At 39.2% G+C, this 17,208-nt stretch overlaps 3 protein-coding genes across 3 annotated transcripts; 2 read left to right on the top strand and 1 right to left on the bottom strand.

The window, feature by feature from the left end:
* The first annotated feature begins 1,324 nt into the window (after positions 1-1,324).
* LOC119998851 (heat stress transcription factor A-3-like) lies at positions 1,325-5,098 on the top strand. The gene is made up of 3 exons (XM_038846312.1): positions 1,325-2,034; positions 2,905-4,417; positions 4,880-5,098. Exons 1-2 carry the CDS (start codon positions 1,576-1,578, stop codon positions 3,772-3,774), a joined length of 1,329 nt encoding a protein of 442 aa, XP_038702240.1. The 5' UTR covers positions 1,325-1,575; the 3' UTR covers positions 3,775-4,417; positions 4,880-5,098.
* Positions 5,099-6,715: 1,617 nt separating this feature from the next.
* Positions 6,716-14,600, top strand: LOC119998493 (polyadenylation and cleavage factor homolog 4-like). The gene is made up of 7 exons (XM_038845844.1): positions 6,716-7,506; positions 9,194-9,295; positions 9,620-9,874; positions 10,365-10,487; positions 10,568-11,029; positions 11,729-13,540; positions 13,955-14,600. The coding sequence occupies exons 1-7, from the start codon at positions 7,129-7,131 to the stop codon at positions 13,967-13,969; spliced, it is 3,147 nt and encodes a 1,048-aa protein (XP_038701772.1). The 5' UTR covers positions 6,716-7,128; the 3' UTR covers positions 13,970-14,600.
* A 1,380-nt stretch (positions 14,601-15,980) lies between these two features.
* On the bottom strand, positions 15,981-16,718 carry LOC119998914 (putative phytosulfokines 6). Its single transcript, XM_038846388.1, has 3 exons — positions 16,499-16,718; positions 16,342-16,406; positions 15,981-16,227 (listed from the first exon to the last, which is right to left on the bottom strand). Exons 1-3 carry the CDS (start codon positions 16,590-16,592, stop codon positions 16,120-16,122), a joined length of 267 nt encoding a protein of 88 aa, XP_038702316.1. The 5' UTR covers positions 16,593-16,718; the 3' UTR covers positions 15,981-16,119.
* Positions 16,719-17,208: the final 490 nt, after the last annotated feature.

Here is a 17,208-nt window from a genome sequence, read left to right as displayed (position 1 = left end):
ATAAGGAGGATAATGCTCGACACTTCAAAAAAAATATCTTCAAAAGACTTTCATTTAATATAAAATGTTGGATGTGAAGTGGGTTTTACAAGTTTGTCTTTAATCAATGACTATTTTAATATCACATAGATTTAAGGAACTTTTGGAAGTCGTATTTTAGAAGTCTTTAACATTGTCACGATAAGGATGTGAGCTAGGGGTAGCACGGTTGAAGTTAGGCCGGAGCATAAGATTTTATTAATCTGTGTCTAAGATTTTACACTCTAGAAGTTGCAACAAAAATCCATCGACATCTGCTAAGATTGCCTCGTGTCGATTGAGTATTAGGTCAGGAGTGATTATCAATGGGTAGTTGGCGGAGATGATAAACTCGACCACGGAAACTCTTAGCTCAAGTGGGAGATTGTGAGTTCAAGTCTTATGAATGTTTCCATTGTTGTAATTTTACATCTGCATGATCGACCATTACTCAACCCAGAGTGTATAAATGTCACCCTGCATTATCTTTTTGCTTTAAGTATTGGCTCAGGTCTCAATTGGTTTATCGGGATTGCGGGGTGTTTTATGTGGCTCAGAGTTTTCTAGTCAATTGTTCGGTGGGTGCATTGGGTATCGACCCATGTCTCAATTGATTTATGGAGATTGCAAGAACTTCTATGTGACTTAGAATTTACTAGTCAAGTAGTTAATTATCCAAATTGTAAAAAAAATAAATCCAAATATACTAATTCAAATCGAGCTTTCTTATTGGACAATGACTTACCTTAACCACCAAGTATTATGACCGTCCCACCCTCATTATTAATAAAGCTCGTCAAAGTAAGAGACTCAGAACAGTAAGAACACTTGTAATGGTGTTATTTTGTCTGGACCAACAAATATATATGGGGTTTTGTGTTTTGCTGATGTGGTTGTATTGAGTTTTATGTTTTACTGATGTGGCTATATTGGGAGATGTGTTTTATATTGAAAGATTGTGTTTTGATGTAGTTATATTGGGGACAACATGAAGGGCATGAGAATTTGTTGGTCACCATGTTGGGTGGGAAGGAAAATGTATAGGAATATGTGTTTTGTTGGTGTGGTTATATCGGGAGATGTGTTTTGTTGGTGTGGTTGTATTGAGAGAGGTGTTTTTTTTGACTTTTTATGTAATAAAAGTGGGACCCAATATAAATTTTTACTGGGCTAACAAATTTACACTACTGAAGTTGCTCTAACTCGAACTCAAAGGCCAATAGCAATTTTTTTCTATTTTTAAAGCCCACAGAAAGATCAGACAGAAGCCCACTGAAAAACATTTGGCGCGAAATCCTGCCCCACCTGTCTCCTCGTTAGCGAGAACCACAATCCACAAAGCAAACGCAGGCATTTAGGATGTTTCCTGGTAATTCTTGCAGCGAACGTTCAGACTCGAATGGCTCGAACCACGACTCGTTGTTGCCGAGGCCATGGAAGACGAAGACAGGACCCACCGCCTCTCTGTCTCCAGATTTTTCCTCGAACAGTTAGTCGGCGAAACTTCGAGGCCTGCTTATATAAACCCCCAATACCGTTCCTTCCGGATTAGTTCTTATGCTTTTAGTTGCCGATCAAAAAACCCAAAACTCTATTTCGATTGTTGTAACATTTCGAATCGAGATGAATCCTGGAGACAAATCTCCTCCTAAAACGGCACCGTTTTCTTCACCGCCATTAACGGGTTCTCTATTTATTGACTCTACGTTGATGGAATTCGAGGCGTTCGCTACGAGCCCATTGGGAGGCGAGCGGTGTCCGGTAACTATAGGTGGGGCGGAGGAGAACACTGAGGTGCCCCAGCCATTGGAATGCTTGCAGGGGAACCCGATACCGCGTTTTCTGTCTAAGACGTTCGATTTGGTGGAGGATCGATCCTTGGACCCGATAATCTCCTGGGGAACTACGGGAGAAAGCTTCGTGGTTTGGGACTCTGTGGAGTTCGCTAGGCTTGTACTGCCAAGGAATTTCAAGCACAACAATTTTTCCAGTTTTGTGCGCCAGCTTAATACTTATGTGGGTATTGCAGTAACCACACAGCGCCGGCCTGTATCTGGCTGCTGTGTCATCTGTATGTAGATACTGTTTGTTCTTATTTTTGTTTGTATTTGCAATGTTTTTTGTTATTGATTTTCCTTTTGTTTATTGAAGGTTGGCATGTAATTGATTTATTAACTTGACCCTGTATCTGTATCTGTAGCTGAGCCAAGTTTTGAGAAAATGGACAATGTAAACATATCCTTGATGTAATCTGTAATTGCTGCTAACCTATTGTACAAGGTTTTTGTATTGAAAGGGGTTTGTTTCAAATGTTTATCTCACCTTGATTGGAAGTTCTATCAGATTTTGGTCTCATTTTGGATTGATTTACAGGTGATCATTTAACTGGCTCCTGTTGATGTTTAAATGTTTAATCATATGTCCTGATTTTCTGTTGTTGGATGTAATGCGTTCATCTTTTGTTGGATTGATCTCTAGAATGGTCATGTCTGAATCTTTTTGTAATCTAATACTGTTCACTTAAGAGAAAGAAAAGCTTCTTTGTTTGCCTGCTGGTATTTAAGAATGTGGTTTTGGTTCTTCACGCGGCCAAGAAAAAACTGTTCTTCCCCTCTGGTTATGTAGTGGAGTGGGGAGATGCATTTCCAGCAGTTAGAATTTCAGGTTCCAGTACAGCATGATATTATTTAGCTGCTTTATCTAGTCTACAACTAAACTGATTATTTAGATGGTGGATCGCTCCTATTGCGCATAAAAACCGGGCTTCGAGTTTGCCTTGTGCGACGATCACATTTATTGCACTAATGGTCAACTTTGTCTTCTGTTAGTGGATAATTTATTTCTACAGTGTTCATTTTGAAATTATTTTGGCTGCTGTGTAATCAGGGGTTCCGCAAGACTGATACGGATAGATGGGAGTTTGCCAATGAAGCATTTCAACGTGGCAATAGGCATCTTCTGAAGAACATGCAGAGGAGCAAGTCACCTCAGGCCCAGCAGGCGGGGAGCCATCTTGGGCATTCTTTGGAGGCAGAGAAGCTCGGATTGGAAGGGGATCTAGAGAGACTGAGAAAGGGGAGGAGTATGGTGATGCAGGAGGTTATAGAACTGCAACAGCAAAACCAAGGGACAGTCCAACATGCGGAAGTAGTGAATCAAAGGCTGCAGGCAGCAGAGCAGGGACAGGAGCAGATGCTTTCATTCTTGGCAAAGTTGTTTCAGAACCCAGCTTTCTTAGCCCGCCTTCGTCCAAAGAAAGAACAGGAAAGTCTTGGTTCTCCTAGAATGAGGAGGAAGCTTGTAAAACACCAGCCACATGAACCAGGCCAATCAGATGCATTCTTGGAAGCGCAGACTGAGGGGCGAAACCTTCCCATGTCTCCTATGCTCCCAGATTTCAATCCATTTACTGTCAAAGAATCACCTGAATTTTACTTACAAGATACCGATAGGATGGGTTTTGGTTTAGCAAACATTCCATATCAAATTGAGAATATTGCATCAGATAAATTAGCCTTGCCAGGGGAGTTGCAGGTACCACAGGGATTTATGAGAACCCAAGAACCTTTCAAAGAAGGGGCGTCAAGTGTTGGAACTAAAGATCCACATTTTGAAGGAAAGAATGTGATGAGCTCAGAACAAGAGTTTTCTCCCGAGTCTTTTGTCAATTTTCTGGAGGAATTGGCAACAGAGAAACATTTTCCTGAATTCTCATCTCCTGGAACTGAAAGCATCATTAAACAAGAGGATGTATGAAGACTGGATTTTGACACCAGTGCTGCTATGTCTAATTCTAGCACTGACTTATGGGGTAATCTTGTCAGCTACGATACGCCTGAGTTCGGACTGACTAGTGGACTAACAGATATCTGGAATTTAGGTCCAGCAGGAGGTTCTGGCATTGACCAATGGCTAGCTGTTGAAAACCCCTTCAATGAACCTGAGAGCCATAATGGCCAGCAAAAATATGATTGATCCAAGAGTACAGATCCATAGGAAGCATTTAATTTGGCACTTGTGACCCATTTGGATTTGAGTTGTTCTAATTTAATGGGAGCAATCAACTGGACGTTTGTTATAATATATGCTTGAATATGCTTGATTATTCTCTGAGTATAAAATTGTGTTGTTTCTAAATCTGAAAGCATATTACTTTCACTGGCAGAATTTGTGATATATCCATCTTTCAGTTGTTGAGTGAACCATGCTATCTTATGAGGTTCAAATTGAACGAGTGTTGCAAAGTTTTCTTGCTAACAAATACTTCTTAAGTCGTGATCCTTGCAGGTGTACCCAATCAGACAAAAGGATTATACTACTCGGGTTCCGACGCATTGGGTGCTCAGTGATAAAGTTTAGCGGTGGGATGTTACAATGTGTTCGATCGTAAGAGCTTCTGGTAAGATATTACAATTGATTAATCCTGTTTTGGGTTTCTTAAGAGTCAGAATGCATTGGCTTACCATTGCCTATTGGGCCTCTGATTCCATGTGGCTTTTGCATTATGTAAATGCACCTGCAAATTTATCCCTTTCAAGATTTATCAGATCAATGCATCTCACTGACTTGGTTGGAGAGGGACCATTTCCATTACAAGCATAAATCATATCTGATTTGTCTGTTAAGTAGGAGGACCTCAGGTCAGTTAAGAAACCCAAAAGCAAGGTTATCGTCGGGAAATGTGATTTATATTTGAATATTGCCCAGGAATTTCACGTCTTTGCATGCATTCTGCAAATCCATGTACAAGTCTGCCTTTTCTGGTTGGATTGCTGCATTATATACTTTTCTTTTCCCTGAAAATTTGTTGAATACCAATTCTGAGCACCGTAGTTATCTTGCTTGAGATTATGTATTCCAGGTGTTGATTCTGGTGATTTCTTGGCGCGGGATTCGTCTTGTTGGTAACATCACTTCTTTGATATAGTTCAATCAGCCAACCTTCATGCAAGTACACAGAAGGCTGCGAGTTTTAGAGCAGGATTGGAGCATTTGACACTCTTTCTGTTTCTCAGGGTATATGCTCTTATCTTATGTAGCAAATGGCATCTCATTTATACTATGTCCCTTTAGAGATTAACAGCACAGCCAGTCTGCAAATTTTTTTTTCCTCTTTTGGCATTACCGGTTATTCCTTAGTTCTTACCTTGGACCAAATGGGCTATTGAACAGTAAAAATAGTAAAAGGTGTACCAAAACTATTTAGTAGAGTTATTGCGTGGAAGTGCTAGTGTGAGCCTGGGCCAATCCACTTTGACTCGTTTTTATAGTTTACACACTCGTATTAGTACCTCTTCTTATTGTCCTATTTATGCTAATGCACTTAATGATTCGTAAGCAAGGTATTTTCGATCCTTTATAAATAAAGGATATAAATCATAGATTTTTTTTTGTATGGCAAAGCTACATTGAGGACAGACCAAAGCAATCATCCAGGGGATCACACTCATTATCCAACCAATAAAACATCTTTGGGAGTCGAAAATTGGGAATGCTACTTGAAAGTCTCAAGACAGTGGCCCATTTGATGAAGCATCCGTCAAGGCATTCTGATGCCTGTTAATTTTCAAAAGAGACCAGTTCTTGAGCTGATTATAGATAGTTGTAATCAATCATTTATCACTTGGAGGATAAATATGGATTATTGAAAAAAATAAGTATGAATATGTTTTGATCGGGTTTATGAGTGTAAGGATGTATTGTTTTGACTCAAACAAAAATCAAATTAAGCATGAAAAATAGACCTTTTAGGGTTATATATGGAAAATTTTATTTGTACACCACTAATGTACTGAGTTTACATCATTTTTAATTTTTTTTAATTTACATAAATATCATTGTTTAAAATGACATATTAACGCTTAACTAAAAATAAAAAATATATTTATATTTATATATTGAATTGAAAAATACTAAATCTACACCAAAATTATCCTACAACAATACCTCATCTCTTTTAACAAGACTATCCTCTCCTACAATTAAAAATTTAAAACTTAAAGAAATAAAACATGAAAAATCAAAAAGACAGAAACCTAGTTTACAATTCCATCTTAGTTCTCTCATCTCTGCAATAACCCATCCCCGATCTCCCTCACCCTCACTTGGTATCTCGTCGATCTCCCTCATGCGAAAATCGATGAAGAGGAGTTTTAGTGTACCGGCCGATCGGCTATGGGTATGATACGGTTTCGACATTTAAAACACTGGTTATTGTTGCTGATTCTTCTCCTCTTTTCTTTTATCTTTGTCTACTTTTTTGAGCGATCAACCATATCTATGGGGTGCAAAAATCGATGAAGAATGTGAGTTTGTTAATGTGTGTAAACTTAACACCTCTCTTTCTAATATTCTACCACTAAAGGGTAAATTAGTCTTTTCATTATAATTTTGTGTGTAGACTTATAATTTTTTTGTGTAAACTTATCATGTTGAAAAAGTGGTGTAAAGATAGTATTTTTGTGGTGTGTAGATAAAATTTCATAAATTGGTACCTCTAATTGTCGCCAATCCAAACCCAATTAAAGTCAGGCCAGGGCCTCGCCCAATATCAAAACCACATAACTGGGCCGGGCCATGTCTCTAAGTCTAAACTTTTCTTTTTCCCACTCCTTTTGCGGGCCCCGCCCAGATCAAAAGAACCTACTTCCACAATGCACCAAGCCACCGTTATAAAACGAGACTCACCGTTCAAACATTACCATTAAAACTTCTCCCCTTTATACGTGCCTTTTCGTCGCTGCAATAACGCTCGGTTGTCTCGGATTTCTCCATAACGAGCTTCCCTCACTCTGCATCAGCTCTCAAGATCTCGAATCCTAATAGCTGGATATTGTTGTATCAATTCCATAGTCCATTGTTATATTGGTGGTCAGACTAGGGTTTTATCTTGAGCTGATTCATTTTGTAACATTCAGATTTAGGGATTTGCGAGTTTCTTTTCGATTTTTTATTTTTATTTTTTTAGTGTTTGGATAATGGAATTAATCCGCTGTTAGGAGCCGTCTTTGAATTATGTTGTTTTTTTTTTTGTTTTGATGATTACTTTGTAATATAATTTGGATGGGGGATTAGAAATTAGGGTTAGGATTTTGATTGTTGGGTTCGTTGATGGAAATGGAGAGTTCACGTAGATCGTTTGATAGATCGAGAGAGCTCGGCGTCAAAAAACCCAGAATTGAGGAGTCGAACCCTAACGGTCATGGCCGGCCCTTCTTGCAAAGACCAGTAACTTCTGCTTCCGGACCAACGTCTAGGTACAGGTCTGCTGATAGAGACTCGGATGGCAATGATTCGAGCCGTGGAGACGCGTACCACCCGCGGCCACAGCAGCAGCAATATCAGGAGCTTGTGACCCAGTACAAGACTGCGCTTGCGGAACTCACTTTCAATTCCAAACCTATAATTACTAACCTGACTATTATAGCGGGCGAGAATCTCCTTGCAGCCAAGGCCGTCGCTGCCACTATTTGCGCCAATATTATTGAGGTGAATCCAGTTTTACACTGTATCACTTTTTCTTGCTTGTTTGAATTAAAAGTTGTAATTGTATTATAGAAAGAAGAATGAAACTTGTTAGTGAGTGTGTGAAATAGCGTTATAATTTATGCCTTTGTGTCACGTGAAAAAAGTGGTCAAATACTCAAATTGTAAGAGTGCAATGGAATTTTTTTTTTTTGGAGTAATTTCTGGTCTTTTATGGTCTGCACCTTATTTTCCTTGTTCATGGAATGCTGATATGTGTATAGCGATGTGGTTATTGGTCCAATGCCGCTTAAAAGTGATTAGTGATGGGTGGATCTATCTTTAACGAGTAGTTTAAGCTATGAGAGTGATGTGAGCCAGTTCTAAATTGATGGATTCCTCAATCTGTTTAAATATGCGGCTACTTTTTGTTGCAAATGCATCCATTGGGCTAACCTGTGCAATCTTTTCACTTATTTTGACGATATGTGTGATCTTTTAAACACGAGGCTACTATTTCTTGCAAATGCATCCAATGGGCCAACCTGTGCGATCTTTCCACTTATTTTGACGATATGTGTGGCTAAGCCTACTTACTTGTATTTCCGCTACTCGTAACTTGTAATATATATTTATTATGATGTTAAAGTGAAGACCAAGGAGTTCCTAGGCACCATTTTTTGGAGCTTTGAGTATGAATTCACAGTGCCATTCCTCTACAGAGATGATTCTCTTCGTATTTTAGGTGATGTTACGGTGTATATTTTATGAACTTTTGTATTTTATTAAAATGGCCATTGTTATACTTATACTGGTGGGAACTCTGATCAATCTTTGTGCTTCCGGGGAAAAAAAGTTGCAGCTCTGATTGAGCATAAGACAAACATCTAATTGGAAGAAGAGCTTCTCAAAACATGCTCTTGTAAGTTGTTGTTTGAGCTCTTAAAAACAGGAGGTTGTGCAGTGATGTGCGTGTCTAATGATCCCCCCTTCCCATTTTTGCCTGTCTCTTCTTCCTTTCGCCTTTGTGGGTGTGGACTTGCTTTTGGTTGCTTGGAGAATTGTTGAAGGTCAGCTTGTAAATGATGATGATGCTTCAGAGTTTGACTTAGGTGGGATTGGAAGAGCATCAGTGGATACTTATTTCCGTGAAGGAGATGAAGCTAATGAAATTTATGAAAGAACTAGCGATCTATAATGGAGTCATTGATGAAATTATTGATACCATTGAAAAGGAAGTTCTTGAGTAGAAGGAAGAATCAGAATCTCCAAGTAAGAATGCATATGCTAGAGATGGGGCTGGGACGTATTTCCTGATGCTGGAAACATGTGATTGTTAATGTTAGTGGGAAGAATCTTTAGTTTTGGTTCTTTGATATGGGTCTCTGCAACTTAAATACTTGATTCAGTTTTATTGTATTGTAATTTTACCACATTCTGCTGATTGTGTGCCTATGTGGCTCTAGTGTATTGCAAAATGAATGGGTCTATCAAAGCATACTTGCTTACTTGTAGCTGTAAAGTGTTACTATTTGATGTCATTTGCTATTGTTTCATACAAACTGTGAAATCCTTTCATTCACTTGGGAATGGATTGGAGTTGGTGGGACAAGGTGGTTCTGCTTATTAGCCATCACTTATCCCTCTTCATTTATGTCTGAAGCAATTTGACCATTAACTATGAATTCTGATCCTAGAAGTACATTTACAGGTTCCCAGTGAGCAAAAGCTGCCATCCCTGTATCTTTTGGACAGCATTGTGAAGAATATTGGGGGAGATTACATCAAATATTTTGCTGCCAGACTACCTGAGGTTAGGTTCTTTCTTTATTTTGGGCTTTCGTAATTTGTGCAAATCTGATAAGTCATACAAATATGGATAGATACTTTGTGTGTCACCAGAGACTCTTGAGAATTCTATCCTATAGAGTTTCAAATTGGATCTTGTTCATGTAAATTGCATACCACAATGATCTTGACCATCCTCATTGGTAGTTTTCATTCATTGAGGACCTGCTTCATATCACATGCATATAATTCCTTGCTAGTCGTGTTTTCCATTCATACTATTATCATCCACTATTTGTTTTTCCTGTAGTCACAAGAACTATCTTGCCAATATTTTTTGCCTTTTTAGGTGTTCATCAAGGCGTACAGGAATGTTGATCCTCCTGTTCATCAAAGTATGCGGCATTTATTTGGGACATGGAAAGGGGTTTTTCCTCCTCAGACACTTCAAATAATTGAGAAAGAACTTGACTTTACTCCTTTAGTTAATGGCTCATCTACAGGAGCTGTATCTAGACCTGATTCACAGTCGCAACGCCCACCACATAGCATTCATGTAAATCCCAAGTATTTGGAGAGGCAGCGCCTTCAGCAGTCTAGCAGGGTGAGTGGTGTTTTACAATTGCACCAATTCTTAATGTCTCAAGTGCTAGGTGTTTATAAGGTTGTGCTTGTTGTATTTAGAAGTTTAAGTTGTTCATAGTCACTTATTCAATTGTTTGAGATTGAGGGGATGGTTTTTCAAATTTTTACCAGTAAAGATATTGTTTTGTGTATCCATGTAGCTCCCTCACTTTCTGATCTTTACATAAAAAATAACTAGTTAAAAAGATCCTTTCTGATGGTGTAATCTCAGTCTCTCCTTGAGGAGGAAAAAGCTTACACAAATTGATTCTCATAAATACATACGTGGATTTCTGGTAGACTTTTAATTTTTTGCTTGTGGTGTATCAACAATTGTGAGGCTGAAATTTCTAATTGGGTGCTGGATGGGTTTCATGGTGTGCTCGAGAGACTGCCACTGTTTTTCAACGCAACTGGAACTTAATATTGTACTATTTATCTTTCTGCCTGACTGGTTCTATCTGATGAAGGCCAAAGGAATGCCTAATGACATCACTGGGGCTATTTCTGGCACAACTGAAGGAATGGATAAGTCAGACAGAGCATCCGCTGTTACTTCTCGCCCCTGGGCGGATCCTCGGATCAAAATGCAGGTATGTGAATGCTTGTTTTATGTTTTTGTTTATTACATGCTAATTACCATTTCTTTTTCTCATGCTGTGGCCACTTTCAGAATATCCAGCATTCTCGCAAAGATGCAATAAGTGATTCTGTTCGTGAGAAGAGCATTAGTGCTGCATATGGGGACTTTGAGTATGGCTCTGATCTTTCAAGAGCTCCAGGTTTGGTGATTGGAAGAACCGATGGTAGGGTTACGGAACAGGGGCATGACAAATCTTTGTATGGATCTGGCAATAGTGCTTCAGGGACAATATCTGGTCAAAGGAATGGTTTCAATGCCAAGCATGGGTTACCCAGTTATTCAAGTCTTAAATCTGCAAATATTGATTCGCATCCAAAACAAGCTCAAAGCATAGTGAGTAGGTCCAGCAGTGGACTGTCTAGTAGCTGGAAGAATTCTGAGGAAGAGGAGTTCATGTGGGAAATGCACTCTAGGGTTGCAGACCATGACATATCTAGTCTCTCCACGAACTTGAGGAAAGATCATTGGGCTCCTTATGATTCAGAAAAATTGGTAAGCTTGCAGGATGATACCCTTAAAATTTAGTACTTCATTCTTTTATTTGATTCTTCATTTGTCATTGACCGATTGCTGGCAATCTTTATGATGTGTTCCATAGTCAGCATTTTCTTTGATGCCTTAAAAGTTGTTTTAGATTGCAGATTTAGTGTATTTGAATTTTGAAATAAGATTTTGCTTCTATGTAGTGGCATACTCACGCCAAAATTGTGTTTCTGGGAAGTGCGTTGTGATGCGACCCTAACTTGGAAAGTAATTGTAAGATAAGCCCATTGTTTCCGCCTTGGAGTGGGTTATAAATGTCTGTTTGGTGTTCTAGTGGTTACCTGAGTTTGGGTGAACTGAAGAAGCGAAAATTTTTGAAACAGGATTTTTCAGAAAAGGCAGAATCCCATTGTTTATTGTTCTGGTTTATTTTGTGCAAAATCAAGCTTAACAGGATTACACATTCACAGACATGCTCCCTTGTGTTATATTTTCTTTTAAGTTCATCCAAACTCCTCATTCATTAAGTTCTTTTGTGAAAGGATTGAATTGGGTATAATATTTTCTTTTCTGATTTTATGCATATGAACAATGCTTATAGTAAGTTCATGGATAAGAGTTTGAGAATTGGTGCTGATCAATTCTGTATCTAGTTTCCCAAAGATTTAATTGATTCTTATGGACTTCTTACTCATCATCCATGTGCAGGGATATGAAAGCCACCTCCGGAAACCACATAGTGTACATGATATTGGGTCAAAATTTGAGAGAGAAAACTCAGCTGATTCACTGCCTAATGAACAGAAAGAACATGCTACATATGGCCATCAAACGCTCTCACCATGGAGATCACCGGAGTTACACTCAGTGGATGGGCTTATCAGTTCTGGGACTCGTATTATTAGTTCTCATCATTCTCAAGGCCATTCTGCATCTTTTGGTGGGTTGCCGACAAATTCAAGTTCTTTATCCAGGGTAGGAGATCAGCAGCAAATGGGTTCATCTCATATGGTAGCCTCAGGCTTTGGGTCTCTTGAAACCTTAGCGCAACCACGATTTCAGCCTATTGGAGGTGCATCACCATCTGGACACTCACCCGTTCACCAGCGTCCTTCCTCGCCTCCATTTTCAGCACGCCATGGCCGTCAACAGTTGCAAAATATCATTGAGCAAGACCATCAACTAGCGCAGCCAGCACCTCATCCCGACTTCAGAACTTCTCAGTATAGAGGGCAGTTGGCTGGTAACCAATCCACCAAAGAGCCTTCCACAGTCTTCTCTTCTGATATTCTATGCAGTAACCTGCAAAAGTCACAGCCTCAGGATTTACGGGGTCCATCTCCTTCAGATCAGACTCAAAGGCCACCCTCAACCATTGGAAATTCTGCACCACATTCAGATCCTCTTGCTACCGATACATTAGGACAATTGAGCACGAGTAGTTTATTGGCAGAAGTCATGAAAAGTGGAATTTTCTCAAACAACGCAATTACTGTTAAGACCCCTAATAGGGGTTCTTTGGATACTGTACAGTTGCTGTCAAAATCAACTATTCAACCTCCTCTGCCAAGAGGGCCTACCCCAGCATCTGCTACCTCAGATATTTCTGAGACAAAGGTGGAACAGCCACCATTGTCACTTGGTCCAGCACCTTCATCATTATCACAAACTTCTGATGCTGTGAGTAAGACCCCCGATCCAATTTCAAATCTGTTGAGCTCTTTAGTTGCAAAGGGTTTGATATCTTCATCAAAGACAGAGACTGCAAATACCATGTCATCTCAGATGCCCTCTCAACTGAAGATTGTGGACTCAATCACTGCTACCCCTATCTCCACTCCAATTACTTCTGTTCCGACTTCCTTAGTTGGTTCTCATTTGTCCATTGTGGATGAAACTTCTGTTTCAGAACCTACTGGCAATAGCTCTGATTCCTTGGCTCAATCCTCCAAAATTCGGGTAGAAAATATCATAGGTTTACAGTTTAAGCCAGATGTAATTCGAGAAATGAATCCAGATGTGATCAATGGGCTATTCGATGACCTTCCTCATTGTTGCAGCTCATGTGGCCTTCGACTTAAACTAAGAGAACAACTGGATAGACATTTGGTATGGCATGCTTCACTTAAGGCACCTGAGCCAAGTTGTTCAAGTTGGGTATCAAGGGGGTGGTATTCAAATGTGGACGACTGGGTTTATGGGCGGGTAGTACTTCCCTTGGTTTCTGATTCTGCAGTTCCCGTCAAAGAGTCTGAGGAGGGAACAGACAGGAATGCAGCAATGGTGCCTGCAGATGAAAATCAGTGCGTATGTGTTTTGTGTGGTGGGATGTTTGAAGATTTTTTTTGTCAAGAAAGGAATGGATGGATGTTTAAAGGAGCAGTGTATCTGACTCGTCCATTGGGAGATGATGAGATGGAAACAGCACATAAGAGGGATGTCAATGTCGTCATTGTGCATGCAGACTGTATGTCAGAGACTTCGGTTCATGACTTGGGACTGATCAGGGATGTCAAAATGGTAAGGCCTTTTTCACTAATTTGTGACCCAAACCCCAAAAATTAAAATGAAAATAAATCCATGCCCTTAACCTGCAGGGAACATGCTTTTGTTGAGTTGAATTTGATCCAGTTTGTTTATTTGCTCATTTTTACCGTATTTTGCCTGATCCATTGCCAATATATCTGTACCTTCTCTCTTGTGCATTATCCTCTGTATACATGCCACTCTTTCATTGCCATCCTGGAACGGCGGCGCCCCTTTCCTCCTCAAAGCCACCTTCCTTCTGCTCTTTATCTCCATCTTTCTTTTCTTGAGTTCACCTGTTGGGCCACCCTCATTCCTCTCTCTGTTTTTTTTTGTTTTTCTGCTTTTTTTGGAGTAATGTTGCCTCTTGCTTATAAGTGATTGCTTTCTCACTTAATTTTTTGCTAGGAAAAAGATTCATAATGCGACAAGACATCCTACATAATACAGGCGCCATTGGTAGAAACTGAGAGAGGAAATCCAGGTTTACTGTGCATGTGCATCACTTAATTAGTGGTTACTTCATGCAAATTTTATGGTGCCTCCAAGATATGGGCAGCTCTCTTGTAGTTTCTTCCTTTATTTTTTGGCTGGTTTTAGATTTTGGTTTATGGTAGTAGTATTCAAGAAAAATACATATTAATGCCATTGCCAGGTAATTTGCAGCTCAACTTTTGTTGCTGATATGGTGTGTCGGTTCATTTCATCTTTTCTTGCTAATTTGGTTGATGAGTTCCGTTATCTTTTCTTTTTATCCTGGAACATAAAACTTTGGGTCATCTTTTCTTTTTATCCTGGAACATAAAATTCTGGGTCGATTGATATCAACATCCAATGCTGCTTGCAAAAAGATAGGAAATGTTGATGCATTCCATTTCGGCTCCACAGTTATCATATGGCAGGCCTATCTATCATTAAGATAGTAATGAAGTTTCCTTGTGTTCATCAGTTGTTCATTTTTTTCCTTCTATATCTTCTGGATTGCAGTTATAGACATGGAATTAAATCTTCTATTGAATACAATGTTTTACTTTTTTCTGTTTTTTGCAAGTAATACGATGTTCTGCTTGACACTTCTAGTTTGTGATCGGACCCCCTTCCCCTCTGGTTTTGCAGATAACTTGAACTATTCATCCGCATTCTTTTTCCCCCCTCCTGTAAGCATAAATTTCATGCATCAGTTGTTACCTTCCTTTTCTTGAATGGTGTTAGGAGGTTGCAACGTGTGCCGTATCGCTTTACCGAGATTAATTCTTCTTCTTTGAATTGCTTGGTATATGGGCCGTCTGTAACTTCTTTATTTTCAGTGTATGCATTTGGTTGCATTGGCACGGTTGAAGTTGTTAGAACGTTCCATATTTTTTTTTGAAACTGGTTTGGGGAGGGGTAGGATTCGAACTCATGACCTAATGGGTGGGTGAGCCATTACTTGCAATGTGATTGTCGTTCAACTAATAACTCACTTGCTCCATGTTTTTTTTTTTTTTGATAACCAACGTTCCATGTTTGGGTGATCGGTAAACATGTCATCTCAGTTTTGAGTTGTTACACAGTAAGCTTTTTATGCAATCACAGTATAGAGAACTCAAGACACCTTTCAGGTTATTTCAGGGTACAAATCTGTGGATGATCATTCGACTCTTGGAGGATATCCCCTTTATGTTAAAAATTGGACTTAATCCAAGAGACTTCATCATCACATACATGTTAGTTGGTTATAAGGTGTGCGTATAAGATATAACTCATAATAATGAAAAATGTGTATTGTAATTTGAAAAAGATGTATTTTAAGTTTATGAAAATAGGTGAGGGAATGCTCATCACACATGATATATTGTTATATGTTGTAGTCAATCCTTAACAAGTGTTCTTAAGCCACTCATTAACACTACCCTTTCTTTTAAACTGAGAATTTAACATATAAGTTTGTGCTTTTCAACATTTGATACGGGTCTAAACTCTAAACTCGGGTTATCAAGCATGTGTGTACATAAGTTTTCCACTCTATGGTGAGACGATAAGTTGGTTCAAAAATTAGCGGGTGATCGTAAGAATATTGCTCCAGTGGGAATAGAATTTAGGACTTCCCTTCGGAGTCCATAAGACTTTCGTTCAAGTGGTTCACGGTTCAGTGTATGTTGACTTGGAGAACTGGATGATTGCAACACCTAGAGAAAAATATCCGAAAATAAGTAGTGAAAAATCCTTGAAACTTCATGCCTACTCATGTCTAACTTTGATGGGAAGTCAAAGTCAAATTGGGAAATGATTACTAATACCACAATTTGGAAACAACCATAATTTCTTCGTTAATTCATATAGTATATGTTACAAATATTTTTCTCACATCAGAATATGTTTGCGGTTGGAATTGAACTTTGGGCTTACATATGTCTGAACCTAGTTCATTGTCAAGCAAGCTAACTCTCGTTAATTTTGTTCATTGTCAACCAAGCCGACTCTCGTTAATTTTTTTTTTTATTCTATGATGTAATAGTTACATATTTACATATGATTCCACACCTTAACATGGAAATACACATTTATTTCATGAGAGCTAGAACAACTAAGTCTTAAGGCTTGTGATGTTGGGTATAAATGTAATCCAAGTGAGCCTCTGCAATCATCCTTCTCTCCAGACACCCTTCATCTTTGTCTCCACACTCTTCTGATCCCATCCCCTGCCACACAAATCATCAAGAAGAAAATTAATAAAACATCGGCAAGATCATCATGATCTATACAGCTTGAAGTGAAGAAATCCAGAGCAAGAATTAAACAACTTGTGTTCTTACATTCATGAGATGTTCCATATCTCTCTCTCTGGGATTATTAATCTCATATGCCTTTGTCTCCTGATCTGCACAAAATAATGGAAATTCACAATCTTGCAAACTGCAAACTGGTTTCTTCATTAATAGTGAAGAAAAAGAAATAAGAAACACCAGTTACCTAGTTTTTGTATCAGAAGACGAGCAGAGGTTGATGAGACAAGAAGCAAAAGAAAGAGAGAGATTAGGAACAGATGAGAACTCTGCTTCTCCATAGCTTCAGCTTTGATTTTGGGTATACTTGTGAGGGAGGATGTTGTTGGGGGGTTTTGTTGTATAAATAACACATGAATGAAAGAAGGGCGGTTACAGCTTACAACAGAGAGTTGGTGGGATCCGCCCTATTGTTTCTGTCCTTTTCTGCGTCTTCAATTGCACAAAACAAATACATACACAGATGCATTCGTGCGTATGGTATGGGCATGATAGTAGAGTAAGCACTAGTGCGGTTGTCATTGTTTTGGTATTGATCCGTCACTTTTTTTTTTTTTTGTGACAAAAGAACCATCCAACCTAGCATACCTTTCGAATAGTTGAGTGAGCGTAAATCTTGGACCTTCAGAATAACTCGCACCGTGCTATAACTACAGCTAAGGCTTGACCGAAGCTCATGTGGGAGAAATTGGACTCCTAACTCCTCCTCGGAAGTGGGCACCAGGGCATGCCTTACTCACTTTGGTATCCAAAGTGGCACAGTGAAGTGGTGTCCTATCGCAAAAAAAAAATCTCGCAAAGTGAGACGGTACTCACGTGTCGTTTACGTGAGTGTTGAGGCCTGAGCGAGAGGAGAGAGAAGAGAGAATTGATTGAAGTTCTCATTGAGACTCCCAA

Source organism: Tripterygium wilfordii, chromosome 5 (genome assembly GCF_013401445.1).
Source record: "Tripterygium wilfordii isolate XIE 37 chromosome 5, ASM1340144v1, whole genome shotgun sequence".
NCBI lineage: Eukaryota > Viridiplantae > Streptophyta > Magnoliopsida > Celastrales > Celastraceae > Tripterygium > Tripterygium wilfordii.
The sequence above is the reverse complement of the archived record's forward strand: the minus strand, read 5'-3'. Positions and strand labels throughout refer to the sequence as shown.